The 16,045-nt window shown below is 41.2% G+C and overlaps 1 protein-coding gene across 1 annotated transcript in view; it reads left to right on the forward strand.

The window, feature by feature from the left end:
• cacna1c (calcium channel, voltage-dependent, L type, alpha 1C subunit) overlaps positions 1 to 16,045 on the forward strand; it is a 301,347-nt gene that overhangs the window by 174,264 nt on the left and 111,038 nt on the right. Inside the window, exons 4-5 of the mRNA XM_050036618.1 lie at positions 4,663 to 4,802; positions 12,881 to 13,020. Of these exons, the coding sequence (XP_049892575.1) occupies positions 4,663 to 4,802; positions 12,881 to 13,020 (280 nt within the window). The remainder of the gene's footprint in view (positions 1 to 4,662; positions 4,803 to 12,880; positions 13,021 to 16,045) is intronic.

The following is a 16,045-nucleotide window of genomic DNA, read 5'->3' on the forward strand; positions in this document are numbered from 1 at the left end:
GCTGGTTCAAATCCTAGAGTGGTGAGCAGATGACTTACATACAGACTTCACTGTACATAAAGAATAATTCCAGTTTAACACAACTTCAGTTTTGTTTTAATATTTGTGGTGTCCTAATCGCTGTACTCACTGAGATCTGTGAGTGACAGCACATCAACAAAATCCCACAGCAGTCAGACAAATGGACATGATTGTAAACTTTATCTGTTCATAAAAAATATAATAATCTCTCTTTGAACAGTAGAAGTACTTTGTTTCTCTTCCATATAAATTCCAGCAGTCTTGGAGTTAGTTAAAAATCTGTACCATTGTATTTCCTGCTCAGTCTGACTTCTTTTTAGCAAGTTGCAGTGTAACCAGATCTAGCAGTTTTCTTGGTTAGTACAAGGTATTTATGACAGGTAGGAAAAGTTATGGTTGTTGTTGTTCTGTTGTACCTTCATCTTTCTTTCAATCTAATTCCAAGTGGCATTAAAAAAACTCTTAAAAGTCTTAAATCTAACTTGCCTTAAACTGTAAATTCAATAAACCAGAATCTCCCCTTTGTGTGTGTGTTTTTCTCAATTCGTTTGTCTTACATTTACTGTACTAAATTTGTCTTTCCTCCTCCTTTACCACAGTTGCGTCATTAGCCTGCTAATAGGACGTACACTAGCAATGTGCACAACTCCAGACCCTTGTACTTAGTCTCACTGTGGTTGCTGCATCTGAATAAATCATCACCGGATGTCGGCAGCTTGTTACTGTATCGTTGTACGGAAATGTTTCCTGACTAAGCAAGAGAAAGTCAGATTCTCGTGTGGCTTCGAATGTTCAAGCGTGCAGAATGACGAGAGTTAAACTTTGATATTTTATTTTAGCATTAAAAACTAAATTAAATTACATAAACTGCAAGGTGCAAGGTTATTTTCTTTTCTTCTTCATCATTGAAAACTGCACAAAAAGAACATACAAACTCTGGACTATGATGTGTCTCTGGGTTTTTTCCAAAACAGCTTAATGGTTAATCCTGTCTTGCAGCACATACACATACACAGAAGGTCATGGCGGATGGAAACATTGTCCGCTGTATGGTAGAATGTCGATACCGTAATCTGATTGGCCTAGCTGATGGATAGGTGGTTTGGTTGACCTATCACAGCTAACTGAATTATTGCTCCCACATACTCACCTTTCTGTCATTCTGTCTGCCTTCTTCTGTCTCTTTAGTCTGTCTCTCTTCCTCTTTCTGTCTTTGCCTCTCATCCATCCTCCTCTTCTCGCTCAGTCTCTCATCTTTTCTCTCTCATTTCTTTCCAGTCACTAACCAGATTAGTCGTGCCCCTTATGGATTTTGCCCTTTATGGGTCTGTATGAACGGAAGGAAGAAAAGGATGCAGAGAAGTGTATCTGTGTTTGTGTGTGTGTGTCAGGCTGAGCTGTTCCTACCAGATGTTTTTCTCTGTTTTATTCTTCTGAGCGCCGCACTGTCTGCCTGTCACCGGCAGATACACAGCCCGGGTGTGTGTGTGTTTGAGAGAGTGATGGAGAGCTTTTGTGTGTTTGAGAGGGAGAATATGTGTGTATGTGTGTGTGCATTTTTGAGATTAATTACTTCTGCATAGACTACTAATGCTCAGTGTGTGGTGGAGGGTCTGCAGTGCGAATGATGAATATAAAAAAAGAAAGAAAAAAATCAATTCTCCATCCAGGCTCTGAAACTGACGCACAGATAGAGAAAGAAGACAGGTATTTAATGTGAAAAACCTTGATCTTTATCTTTAAGCTGGATTCTTTTGTGCCAATAAAGCACACCGGATGGACTTGAATGGAAATGAGAGGAGGTTAGAGCGACAGAGACGAGTAGCAAAACAAGTTTAAGACGGCTTTCTGAGCAGCCCATTCAGGTGCAGAATCCTTGGCCTAAAAATCAACTTGCCTTTCAAGTTGTCTGTCTTTCAAACTGTGCAAATCCTCCATATTATAATTCATGCCATTCCCTCCACTGTCAAGCTCCTTGAGCATTTCTAAGTGTGAGAAAAAAAGCACTCCCAAATCACAGTTTGTATGATAATCACATCATTAAGAACACAAAATCAAAGGATGATTCTTTTATCAACATCTAGACTTTGTAATGCGGTGTCAGCTGCTGAGAGGATAGCGCTCTGAAAATCCAACTTAAATAAACACCTTCTCGAACCCTCAGTCCTCAGAAGTTACAAATGGGACAGTGAAACCACAGCTGTCGTGTCAAAACGGTGGCGACATGGATGACTGATTCCCAGGGTATGTGTGTACGCGGGTGGGCTAATGGTAGTTTGACACAGTCTTTCTCCACGCTGAGAGGGTTGTTTGTTTAGCTGGACCCACTTTCGACTCACAGCAGCCTTAACAGCAAATCTTAATGCAGCCACTGTATACATGAGCTTGTCCAACACTAACATGGTCTCTTAACTTTAATGGCACTTTTTTTACTAGCTGTGGAAGACCTATCATTTGAGCAACTCAGTTTTAAAAGTAAGCATCTTAAAAATGTAGGCTAGATTCTCTAAGTAAAGACATAGTAGGAGGGGGGTTGGATTATCATGTTGGAAAACTGCATTGCAGCTCAGTTGTGGCAGCATCATGGTTTGGGGCTGCATGAGTGCTGCTGGCTCTGGGGAGCTTGGTTCATTTAGGGAAACATGAATTCCAAGCAGAGCATGATCGCCCCTCTTCAGAAACTGAGCTGCAATGCAGTTTTCCAACATGATAATAACCCAAAACACACCTAGTAGATGACAACTGCCTTGCTGAGGAAGCTGAAGGTGAAGGTGATGGACTGGCCAAGTATGTATCCAGCCCTAAACTCACCTGTGCACCTGTGGGTGCATCCTCAAGCTGAAGGTGGGGTAGCGCAAGGTGTCTTCACATCCATCTGCTCCATGATGTCATCATGGAGGAGTGGGAGAGGATTCCTGAAGCAACCTGTGAGCTCTGGTGAATTCCATGCCCAAAAGGGTTAAGGCAGTGCCAGATAATAATGGTTGGCACACAAAATATTAACACTTTAGGCACAATTTGGACATGTTCACTGTGGGGTGTACTCACTTATGTTGCCAGCTGTTTAGATGTTGATGGCTGTGTTTTGAGTAATTTTCAGAGGAAGGTAAATCTATACTACTATACAAGCTGTACACTGACTACTTTAAGTTAAATCTAAGTGTCATTTCTATAGTGTTGTCCCATGAAAAGATATAATGAAATATTTGCAGAAATGGGAGGGGTGTACTCACTTATGTGAGATACTGTAAGTGCTATATTTACGGGAATCAATTTCAAAACACGTAACACCCACAGTCCCACACTGGAATTTAAGCCCTGGACCAAATCACCAAAGCAAATTCCTTGTATGTGAAAAAACTGCTTGACAATAAACCAGATATTATTTCTGATGACATTAAATTGCCTACTACCATCAACTATGATTGCATCATTTTGTGGTGTTTCTTTGCTAACTCTTTCAGTTTGTGATTTTTCTTTTCTTTGTTTTTTTTTGTAAACTTGGACACATATGAAAGCAGTGTCCCTTCAGCCTCAGGTTCAGCTGGTTCTTCCCAGGGATGGGGCTTGGAGTCTTTAGAGACCTGGCTGGCCTGCTGTCCCAAACCTCTGGCCCTCTGTGAGTGTATGTCCATGGGAAAACAGTGGGAACAGGAGGAGGAGCAGGGACTAAGATGGATGGATAGATATATGGATGGAGCTGAACATATTTATATATTATAAACACATATTTAGAGAATATTTCGGAATACTCTGTGTTGTTTACACAGGAGCTCGCCTTGATCTTATTTTAGTTACAAACTTAACAAAAAATAGAAAGCAGATACGACGGACGATTAGGTGGATGATGAATTGCTTGGAAGTTTATACTGGTCATAAAGTTACATAATTCTTCTCTCTGTCTAGAGGCCATTTGAGGACATTTCCCAGGACCCCCTCAGGCAGGGGTCATCAGTATGGCAGCAATCTCCGAGGAACTCTGTAGTAGGAGAGTTGCTTGTGTGTATGTGCGTGTGCGTACGCATGCACACACGCGTGCATTCCTGTCTTTAGATGGTAGCCTCTTAGGACAGGAAGAGAGCCGCTCTGATTAAATAATCCAAATGCTTTGATTGTGTACACGATTACAAGTTAGACAAATACATGTTCATGCATAAATAATCAAACACACACACACACACACACACACACAAGAAGCCACATAAACAGCAACAGAACATCTTGTTCTGGCTGATAAACTCAGAGGAGTAAGAAACCAGCTCTGTTGGTACTCACAAGTCACATGCAGGGCTTTCACTGTTGACATGGGCATAAATAAATATCATGATTGTGAATGAATGTGAGTATATCGTAGTGATTTGGTATGGCCAATTGCTCTACCGCAAACAGTTTGATTAGGAGTTTTGGTGTGCTCTCACTCGATTGGTGTGTCTAAGTTTATTGTGTCTTGTTCATAGTATTAACTCACATGTGAAACTCAGCTTACCACAGACTTTAGGACCAGCAGCCTCTCTACATTCTCCTCTCCCTTTCATCTACTGTCTTGTTTATCCGTCTCTAATGCTTGCTCTATGTCATACTGAGTCTATCTGCAATGCTCCCACTCAGACAAACATATGTCTTGTTTGTGTGTCTCTACAGGAGCGTGTGGAGTATCTGTTCCTCATCATTTTCACGGTGGAGGCATTCTTGAAGGTAATAGCCTACGGCCTGCTCTTCCACCCCAACGCCTACCTGAGGAACGGCTGGAATCTGCTGGACTTCATCATCGTAGTCGTAGGGTGAGTGGACACAAGTGGATGTGTGTTGTCCAATGGAGGGAATGACAAAGGTAGCGAGTCCTGTATGGCTGTAATTTACAGTCTCTTTCCAGGATTTGTAAAAGCACTACCTGACACATTTTTAAACATCAGCACATCATTGGCAAATTAATCATAGTACCTTGGTATAATTACTGTCAACAAATGAAACTACAGCCAAGACAATTGGCAGCCTCTGTCTAATGCCAGAGGTACTCATAGTATTACTGTCTTTCAAAATTAAGATCATATTTCCCATGAACACCTTTGATTGCTGTAGTAAAGCTACTGCACTTACTCTTTTCTTAGCTTGCATTTACTCACTAAAGCTTTGTTGATTTCAATTTTTCCTCAAGTAATTTAACAGATTCGCAAAATCCAGCTTGCTGGATTCAATCAAGGTTTAACGTGAACCATGGCTCAATGGCTCAGGGCCACAAAAAGTTACTATTTTAATGGCGTTTTTATCATGCCACTAATAACTGTAGATGATAACAGAGCAAAGAAACAACAAACTGTGAACCAAGACTGTAATAAAATATACCATATGTTATATAGACCATATAAGCTATTTTTACATTATGAGATATTTTTATCCTGTTAATGTCTTTTCATTTATTGAAGTGTGCCATATATAAGGAAGGATGTGTCAATTTGCATTAAAATCTTCTCTTCCACAGGCCTTTGTTTTTACATAAATTTAGATTTGAGCTGCCCGAAATGTACCTCGGCCAGTGCTTAAAAATGTTAGCGTCCATCCCTGACAATGCACATTTCCGAGAGGCTCATTGAGGAAAGACGTGGTCTTGTTTGCCTATAAAATATCCTTATCTTTGTTATATGTGGTATTAATATGTGATGTTAATTCTGCAATACGTAAGAACTTTTAAAAGTATGACCATAAAACAATCTTCCTTCACAGTGAATCTGTATTTAAAGCCACAGTAAACTTTGGCCTACAGTGTATTGGTGAAGCCTAAACTGATTAGCTTGTTAGATGCTGATAGCAAAGCTTTGCTCTGTTTTTCTTTATCTGCAACTCAGCAACATAGCCCATCTGCTAAACCCTCTGCGCCTGTGAGCATGCGTGTGTGTACGTGTGTGTGTGTGTGTGTGTGTGTGTGTGTGTGTGTGTGTGCCCTGCCTGCCAGCTGTGCTTTGTGTACAGTGTTGTGTGGGGGTAATGCCACAATAGCCAGTGGACCTGACAGTTACATTAATGCTATAAAAATGGTCTAATTGACCGTGTTTGTCTATGTGTGTGTGTGTGTGTGTGTGTGTGTGTGTGTGTGTCTGTGTGTCTGTGTGTGTCTGTGCACAAGAGAGATAGACCGCAAGAAAGCAGCCTGAAGGAAGGTTCTGTGAATGCACCGACACACACACACATACACACTCAGCGAATCTTGTTCATCGCCAGTCAAGTGTTCACTCACATTAGCCATCACTAACTGAACATGGTTGGCTTCACCCCAAAGACCACACACACACACACACACACACCCCATCGGCTGGCATCATGGTGCCAGTGCCCCTGGCATAAACACAACCTTTACCACTCTTATGCTGTTATCTACTCTCTGTGTCTGCCTCTCTCTTTCTCTCCCTCTCTGTCTCTATTTCAATTATGGATTTTATTGTGACGCAGCATAATTTAATGTGCAGCGATACTGTATTGATCCCTTCAAGGAAATTGTCTTTTACCTTGCAACCCTGCCAAGGTAAGGTCAGAAGGTCAGATACCTGCTGCAGCTCCGGAGTTGGCAGGGTTCAGTGTCTTTCTCGCTCAAGGACAGGACAGGACAGGAGGTTTTGGTGCTTGCTGTTTTGGGAGATTAAACCTGAATGGCCTCTCTAGACTTACCCAGGGCTTTTTAAATTTTCCTTTGTCACAATGTAGACCTTCTACTCTTACACATGCACTAAATAAGCATACATTTTCTTCTGAATTGACCAAATTATCCCCTTTCACACGGTAACCAGGCAATTCTGGCAAATGCCAGATGGGCTGGCCCACCTTGTGTGCTGCAAGGTCGCCACTAGCAACAATAAAAAAAACAAAACACTGTTGTGAAAAAGAAAAGTGAAAGACCTGCTGGTTTGGGCCCTCTTAATGTTGGAGTAGCCCATCTGATTAGCGGTTACATGCTCCCAAAATTGTTAGTAGCCTACATATACTGTGAGGCAGATGCAGTGGTACCGGCAGTTTCACCTCCCCCTATCCTTCAAATGGGTCAGTCCATTGTGTCATGCTGGAGGTCAAGCAGGAAAAATGTGAAATCAAGACAGAGTGGAGTAAGTGGAATGGAAATACAAATAAATTGGATAAAGGAGCTTAAAACGAGAAGGTGGAGTAAAGTACTCATGGCTGAAGCTGCAAACAGGCCGATACCTGCAGAGTAACGTTAACAAGCAAGGGCAAGAAGTGGAGGTCGATGCCCACTGCTGAGGACGAGCAACATGCCAACTTCTCAGCAGGTGATATACTAGTGCTAGGCTAGCTCATGCAGTGACAGCTAACAGAGCTAGCCAGTTAGCAGCAGCACTGCCCGCGCCAATACTAAACTTGTCTCCTATTAGGCTTTAATTGAGTGTATCTGTGCTGTAAATCCTGGTTTCAGTCTATTCTATGGTGTGTTATTTCTAAGTGGAGACTGCTGCTTTGAATAACAGACCGTTGCTATGGACAAAGTTTGTTGTAAAACCGGTGTTGATGAGATACAGATGAATTTATTTCTGGTCATTGTGCTGTTTGCTTTGAGCCTTCCTGTTATGTAAATCCTATTAGATGCAGGTGAATGTAGGTGAAAGTCCTAAATTGATCAACCGACAGCAATGTTAACCATTTAAAAAAATGTATTTGGTCACATAAAAGTTTAGGCATGAGCTGAAATCTAGTAAAAAAAACAATTAGAAGACACCATAACAGAGACGGTATCACCAGAGAAACACGTGTTGAGGGAAGTGACCTCTTGCTGCTGCGTAGATATTGTCCTTAAGGCAGAATTACGTCTTTGTTGAAAGACAGAGACCGGAGTTCTCATCCAGTTTCCTGCCAACACTCATGATGATCATGAGGTTTATCTTAATCCATGATCACAATCCTAACCTCCGTCAAACAGTTTTACTCACCTAACTATTTCTGAGCTCCAGTCGTAGCAGGCTAGAAAACGTTAATGTAAGATGTTCCTGGAAAGCTTTAATTTGTCGTTTTGACAGGCTTCAACTTAGACCTATTTTGTCACTTGGATGTAAGAACTTGTCATGGAAATGACACGGTGGGAAAAAAATCTATTAATGAAGTTGAGAAACACTAATACACACAAACACTCCCTCCATTTCACACACTCGGAGAGGACACACAGATCTAGAAAATGTTCAGCTGTGACAGCACCATATCTGTGTGTGTGCATGAATGAGTGATTGTCTTTGTGCCTGTGTGTGCCAAACTGCCAGCCACTCTGTGCCTCTCTGTGTGTGTGTTTGTCTGTGCCTCCGTGTGTGTGTGTGTGTGTGTGTGTGTAGATGAGAAGTGACAGAGTTCGCTCCCTCTGGAATGTTCACCATATGGGTGAAAGAGCTTGTACCTGGTGCTGAGCAGCCTCGCAGGCACACACTCTCACACTCGCACACATGGACGCACACATGTACACTTGCGCGTACACACGGATGCTCGAGCCTACACTCTTGCTGACACGTACCTAAGAGTTTATTAGTGAAGGTTCAGTGAGCTAACAGGCTGTGTGTGTACAATGTGAAAAGGTATTATGTAGACTCTCTTTATTCTCTTCTTTACATACAGCAGCTCCTCTTCTTCACCTCTGTGTCCTCTCACCATCACTTCTCTTTACTCACATATATTATTCTCCTCTTCTTGTGCTGGTAGCTATTTCCATTTCTCTCACCTCCTCTTCTTCCTCCCTGTGCTGCTCTACTTTTGATGTATTGATGGTACAAATAGCTGTAGGATCATCACAAAAGAAGAACAGTAAAGAGAGGAAACCGCCAGCAAACATTTTGCCGATAAAGCATTGAAAATCAGCACTGCAACATTTAGGTGATTAAGAATTAACTCTGTATCTGACTCCGAATTATGTAAATTGAATCAGATTTTTCAGTTTGAATGGGCTCAGCAGGACGTTCAGTGTGACAGCAACATTAATGTCATACAGTAAACAAGCTAACTGTGTAAACGACAAATCGGAAATGTACAACATTTTTTGCTGACACTAGAAATCAAACAAAAGCCAGAGACTGAGTCGTATTAAGTTGTATTAAGTGAGCTGTTAAATCACCACATCTCAACAGAAGAGAGAAGATAATGTGAAAACAGAGTCTTACAGTGCAAAGTGTCTCGAGCTGTCTGTACCAAAGAGAAGTGTAAAAGTCAAGAGCGCTCACTCTGTAGCAACATCTTGGGACCAAAACACAGCACACTGACTAGCAAAAAGGACCGCAGCTCAACTTGAAGCAATCTCAGTCAACTGAGCAACTTTCAAGTGGCAGCCTCCCAAATTTAAGGATTTCCTGCCTTTGTGTGTTTTATTGGAAATTGAATATTTTTAGGTGTTTGATTTGGTCAGGCAAAAAGAGCAAATAGAGAACATCACCTCGGGCTATAGGAACATTTTCAACACTTACTACAGGGTTCACACAAGGTGCTTGAAGTGTTTAATTTTTAGAGGGAAACAAGTACTAGAATACCTTGAAAATAATCCCCTCAAAGTGCTTAAAACGTCAAATTCAAAAACCACATAATAGTGTTTTTTCATCAAGTCTTTATAATGAAATTGTTCTGAGTCAGAAGTCACTCAGTTGGATTTGTTTTAAAATTCTGATGTTTCTTATTTCACCTCTTCCTCTCTTGTCTTCCTCGCCTTTTTGATGTCCCGCCCGACATCATAGTCTATTTTTACTTCACTCCACTCTTAAAACTCCAGCAAAAACCAGCAGGCCTGTGTTAGCATGGCTAAACTTAACATGACTTAATGAGCCTTTCTTTTCACAGTGATTTGTTTCCTCTCTTCAGCAGCGCACCGCTGTAATGACTGAAAGTGAAACTTAAGTTCCAGCTGGCATTGTTTCCTTGCGCTCAGATGGTCCTGTTTGCTGAGGATTTTATACAGTTACGCCTAAAAAGAGTGTGATAAGTAGTCCGTCACTGAAAAAAGTCACATTGATCGCATCTTTTTTTTTTTTTCTTTTCTTTTTTTTTAAATGAATTACCCTATCTGCTTTGGGTAACATCCTTAGAAATGAAAAAATAGTGCTTAAAAGGTGCTTGAAACTCCTTGAATATCATTTTGTAATGTCTGTTTGAACCCTGTAAATCATATTTTGCAGATTACACTAAAATTAAGTCATAAAACATCAATAGATAATTGATAATAACCAGTTGCAGGCCTATTTTGATTTCATACTTAGTCAAACATGAATTCAGTTGCATTGTGATGTTTACGCAACTATGAAACCACACCATCCCTGTTATCTTTATGAATGTACACAGCTTGTACTACCCTCAGCTGTGGATGTACACAAGCCATTATGTGGTGCTACGCTCAAAGGCTCTAATTATCATTTAACACCCCACCACGGCAAAACATGCTGGGCGAAATGCTGGTGGTGCAAAACTGTGGATCCTCGACGTGCTTTTCATACTCTGTTTCAAAGGAGGGAGCGAGTGAATCAAATCGAGAGGGAGGTGGTGCGAAATAGAGAGGCCGAGGGAGTGAGAGAGAGAGAGCTTGAGAGAGGGCGATATGTTTTGAGAGGTCTTTTCAAGTGGCCATTTCATCTGCGCTAATTGATAATTCTCCATGACTAACGCGCCGCTGACTGGCCTTTGAGCCACACTAGCTGGAAAATGGTATTGTATGGTGATTTTCTAAAGGATCTCAGAGAGACAGGGAGAGAAGCGAGAGTGATAAGCTCAGCTGGACATACATAAATTCGAGCTTGTGAGCCGCTGACATCCAAAGAGATGTCTGTAAATAATTTCATCGGGGATAATAGCCAACAAAGGCAGCAGCATAAACACCATTTAGCCCTTTTATTGAAGATTATATTTGCAATATTTTGTATTTCTGCTCACTTTGTCTATGTGTTGTGTAATATGGTCAAAAGTGTGTGGACACTTGAACGTTACGCCCCTGTGTGGTTGTTGAACATCTCAATTTCTATAACAGCCTCCACTTTTCTTTGACTCTGGAAGGCTTTTTCACAAAAAAATGAACCTGGCTGCAGGGATTTGCTCCCATTCAGACACAAAAGTGTAAGTGAGGTTGGGCTCTGATGTTGTGTGATAAGGCCTGGCTCACAGTCGCCGTTTTATTTCATCCTGAGTTCTTCTACCCTAAAAAGAAAGAATGTTTTTTGACATCGCTTTGCACACAAGGGCTCTATCATGTCAAAACATTACAGATGCATTTAATATTTTTTTTATTTTATCCACTCACATTCAACCCGGCAAATAAAATATTTTTGTTTCCTCTATTATCGTACGTCAAGACATCATTTTTTAATCAGCTTTACAGGTCTACAGTTGCGGAAATCATTGAATATTTCACACTTATTGGTAATTCATATCTACTTATTTTAGGTTTGTTTTTCTGTTTTTTTTTCCTTTCCTTCCTCCTCCTGTTTTCTTGTTTGTACATAGATATTCTCGGTGCTGTGTGTTCCTTGTATGTCCCTTATTTTGTTTTGTTTTGGTGAGTAATGTCTGTTTTTTAGTCATTTTAATTGGGGAGGACTGTGAGTAAGCCGTTCAGGCTTCCTTCCTCTCTGGCAGTGAAATTACTTCTGTGTATGTATGATGTATTTTCTCATTATTGTCCAAATAAATAAATGACAATGGCCCCCAACCTTTTTGGCTTGAGACCCTTTAAAACAAAAATCAAAGCCCGTCATCACAGATTGGATAAGTCGATGAGCTGTCAGCAGTAGAGGCAAAAAGTGAACTTACTTTATTTTATTATTTATAAAAAAGAAAGACAGCAAAGAAATTCTGGTGTTTTTTCTTTCTTTCTTTCTTTCTTTCTTTCTTCTTCTTTCACCTGCAGTTATTCGTGTCATGACCCTAATCGGTCATCCTGTGACCCTTCTGGGGGGGTTGAAAATGCCAGGTTAGAAACCAATGGTCTATGTCATTAAGTAGCATTGTGCATTTCCTTTAACTGGAGCTTAAACCATGAAAAACAGCCCTAGACCAGACACAAATGCACATGAGCAGAAGTGTCCACATACTTCTGGCCATACTTACACTGAAGGTTGAGAGCCACTCCTGGTTTGAGAGATCTGAGTGAATTTCACAGAAGCTAAATGCTAACAAAAAGCAAAAGTGTAAAAACACATGTAGCTTGTTAATAGAGGACGATAACTTAAATTATTATGTATTTCCACCTGCTTTAAGTACCAGATGTATTACAGCGTAGAGAGACAGGGGAGGTTGTGTGATCTCACATGGCAGAATGTAAATGTGTGTTATATCCAGTCTGACAGTCCTGTGAGCACACACTCACTTATAAACACATTTTGGAGACACATCTCTTCACTACAGACATGCTCAGTGTTCTGTTGAGCCGACTGTCAAATCATTAAAGCCAAGCGTCTCACATTTCCTTATCTGTGAAAGACAGAGGGAACAGATGAAACGCTTTCTATTGTTGTGTTGGAGAGCTAACTAATTAAGCTGTTTTATTTTCTACTGTTGTGTTTTCTCCAGGCAGCACGTTTGATAATGAAACAACGCAGATGTCTCTTGCTTTTAAAAATTTTGGTCCCAAACTAGGCTGATGTCTAAATTTACATCACTTTGGGTGCTTTATCGATTATGATAAAGATGATGTAGATTGTTCAGTTCAGTATTGACAACAGTGGCGACAGGAAATAGAAAATAGGGCCATAATGACAACAGCTGCAGATATTCATCTCTCCGTGATACATCCCTGAATGTCTGTATCACTTTTATTGTTTTCCTCTCTCTCAGATATTCTCTAGTATGTGGAAATGGGATGTCAACCTGACGATGATGGTTATTGAAGTCATTACTTTCTGTCTTGCAGGTTATTCAGCGCGATCCTGGAGCAGGCCACCAAGGGGGACGGGGCCACTCCTATTGGAGGGAAGGCGGCGGGCTTCGATGTCAAGGCTCTGAGGGCATTCAGAGTACTCAGACCCCTCAGACTGGTCTCTGGAGTACCCAGTAAGTACTGAGAGCTGTGGAAGAAAGACTGACAGAGAGAATGAAAGAACGACAAGAAAAGAAAGAGAGTCAAAGACGACACTCTGGGGATCAGGTGTGAATGATGATTGGGTGAGATGGGGGAGAAATGAAGCAAAGATTGGAGATGATATTGCCGCTTGATGCCACACATACACACACAGTGACACATAAATGCACACACACACGTGCTCCCACAAAGAGTCCTCTTGTCCTCTTGTCAGATACTCAGACAGTACGAGCAGTAGATGAGTTGTCTGTCAGCCTGTCTATGTCAGCGACTAAAGAATCAATAATCCAACAGGCCAGGAGACAGGAAAAGATCAGATATCGTGGAGAAAGGTGTGTGTGCACCTATGTGTGTGTGTGTGTGTGTGTGTGTGTGTGTGTGTGTGACAGCTCTTGTGATTACAACAGCAGGCAAATGCACATCATGCTTGTGCACATCCCACACTCTTGTCCTTTGGCTTAAAAGCGCCAGTGCTGCAGTGCATAATATTTAGACTGAACCCTGTCCAGCATCACTGGGCCGTGTTGACCGGGTATCATGGCAACTGATCAGTTGCATGTTTACTAGCTGATTAACACACTGACTGACACACTTGTCTTTCTGAAGGCTTCCAGTGACATTGCTGCTTATGTGTTGTGGGATTAACGAAAATAATGATTTTGTTTTGTTTATATGGTATATATTCTAGATTTCTTAACCATACCGTTTTTTACAACTTAAAGGGATAGTGCACCCAAAAATGAAAATTCAGCCATTATCTACTCACCCATATGCCGACGGAGGCCCTGGTGAAGTTTTAGAGTCCTCACATCCCTTGCAGAGATCGGTCGGGGGAGTGGCCAGCACACCTAATGGCAGACGGCGCCCCAGACTAACGTCCAAGAACACAAAATTGAATCCACAGAGTATCTCCATACTGCTCATCCGTAGTGATCCAAGTGTGCTGCAGCCCCGACATAAAAAGTTGTTTTGAAAAACGTCACATGAACTCTGTTTTTAGCCTCATTGTAGCCTGTAGCTCTGACTGCTTCTCTGTGCTCCGCGTTCTCGTGTGCGCGCTCAGGGTGATCGGTGACGCATGGTCTCTGAAGAGCAGCAGTCTCGTCAGTACTGATGTCCAGATTCTCAAGTGCAAGCATCGCCAATTCCCAGTCTGAGCAGCAAAGACTTTCCTCATCCGTTGGCATTGCTTTGCATTTGAAACGACTACACTACTCTTCCCCGGAAGAATGTAAGTGAGAAACCTGCCATAATAGTTTGCTTTGTGAACAGGAAACAAGAAAGAAAGGAAGAAAATTGAAGGGAACCAATGTGTATGTGAATGAACATCTGACAAAGAAGAATGGTGACATAGCCAGGAGAGCACGCCTCCTGAGAAAAGAGAACAAGATCCAATCAACATGGACTGCAAACTGTAGGGTGTTCATAAAGCTGAATGGTTCAGCTCAACACACTGGACAGGTTCAATGACTGTATGACCCATGCCTGCAGGGACCTATGGTCTATGAAGGTAGGACCACTCTATGAACCATTTCAACTGCTGATGAATATCTTGAAGACAATACTGGCCATGACTAAGAAGCTCTTTCAGTTTTTTATTATTCCCATGATCTCTTGTAAACAGCTGAATATCATACTTTGTAAGACATCTCAAACTATGAAATTCAACATGTCTACTACCTGGATGGATGTTATTGTACTTGATGCAGAGGTATCCATTGATGGCTACAATATTTTTAGGAGGGATAGAAATAAGCATTTAGGTGGCACAGCAATATTTATCAGTAACCATTTTCCTGCAACAATGTGTGCTGAGCTCATGCCAAATAATTTAGAATCTTTATGGGTTAGAGTACATCTTCCCCACCTTAAGCCAATTTTGATAGGTTGCTGCTACAGACCTCCTGGAACTGATATTCAATACCTGAATGACTTGTGTGAGTTGATTGGCAGAGCTGCAGATGTGAATGGTGACATTTTGTTACTCAGGGATATGAACATAGACTGGCTTGCAAATCAATGCCCAATGAAACAGAAGATGGTATCATTAATCAATGCTTGTAACCTGTCGCAAATGATTTTGCAACCAACCAGAGTTTTTACAAATAGCACTGGCCGTACATCTGTCACTTGCATTGACTATATCTGCACAAACATTCCTGAACGTTACTCTAAGCCAGTCTCTCTACCTGTGGGGTTCATTGACCACAATATGATAGCAATTACCAGGAAAACTAAGATCCCTAAATGCAAGGTCAAAATAATACATAAGAGGATGTACAAGAAATTTATACCTGGCTGTTTTTTTAGGAGATGTTAGAGATATTGACTGGACTGTTGTGTATGCTGCCCAGGAGCCAGAGGCTTCCTTGCATATTTTCATGAACATCTTTATGAGGATTGTTGATAAACATGCTCCTATGAGAAAGTGTACCGCAAAAGCTAGACCAGCTCCATGGCTGAATGAGGCTTTAAAAGACCTCATGAAGAAAAGAGACAAAGCCAAATCTATATTAGTAAAGTGTGGTACAGTGGAAAACAGATTAAGGTATTGTCAATTGAGAAACCAAGTTACGAATGTGAATAAAACAATTAAAAAAGAATATTATAAGCAAAGAATAAATGTTGTAAAGCAAGATGGGAGAGAGCTCTGGAGAACCCTAAATGAAATATTGGGGAGAAAGGTAACTGGTGGAGCTTCTTTTGTGGAATCGGAGGGCAGGTTTATAACTACACCATATATATGTAGCCAATTATTTTAATGATTTCTTTATAAACAAGGTCACTGTATTGAGGCAGAACATGGGCAATGTGGATTCCAGTACTCTCAAGCTCATAAGAAAAAATATAATGCTTAGTAAGAGCTGCACTTTTCAGTTCAATAGTGTGGATGAGAGGGAGGTAAGGAAGATGTTGAAGGCCCTTCCTGAACACAGCTCAGTGGGTTCTGACATGCTAGATAGTAAGGTGCTTGGTCTGGCAGCTGACTATATCTAT

Source organism: Epinephelus moara, chromosome 23 (genome assembly GCF_006386435.1).
Source record: "Epinephelus moara isolate mb chromosome 23, YSFRI_EMoa_1.0, whole genome shotgun sequence".
NCBI lineage: Eukaryota > Metazoa > Chordata > Actinopteri > Perciformes > Serranidae > Epinephelus > Epinephelus moara.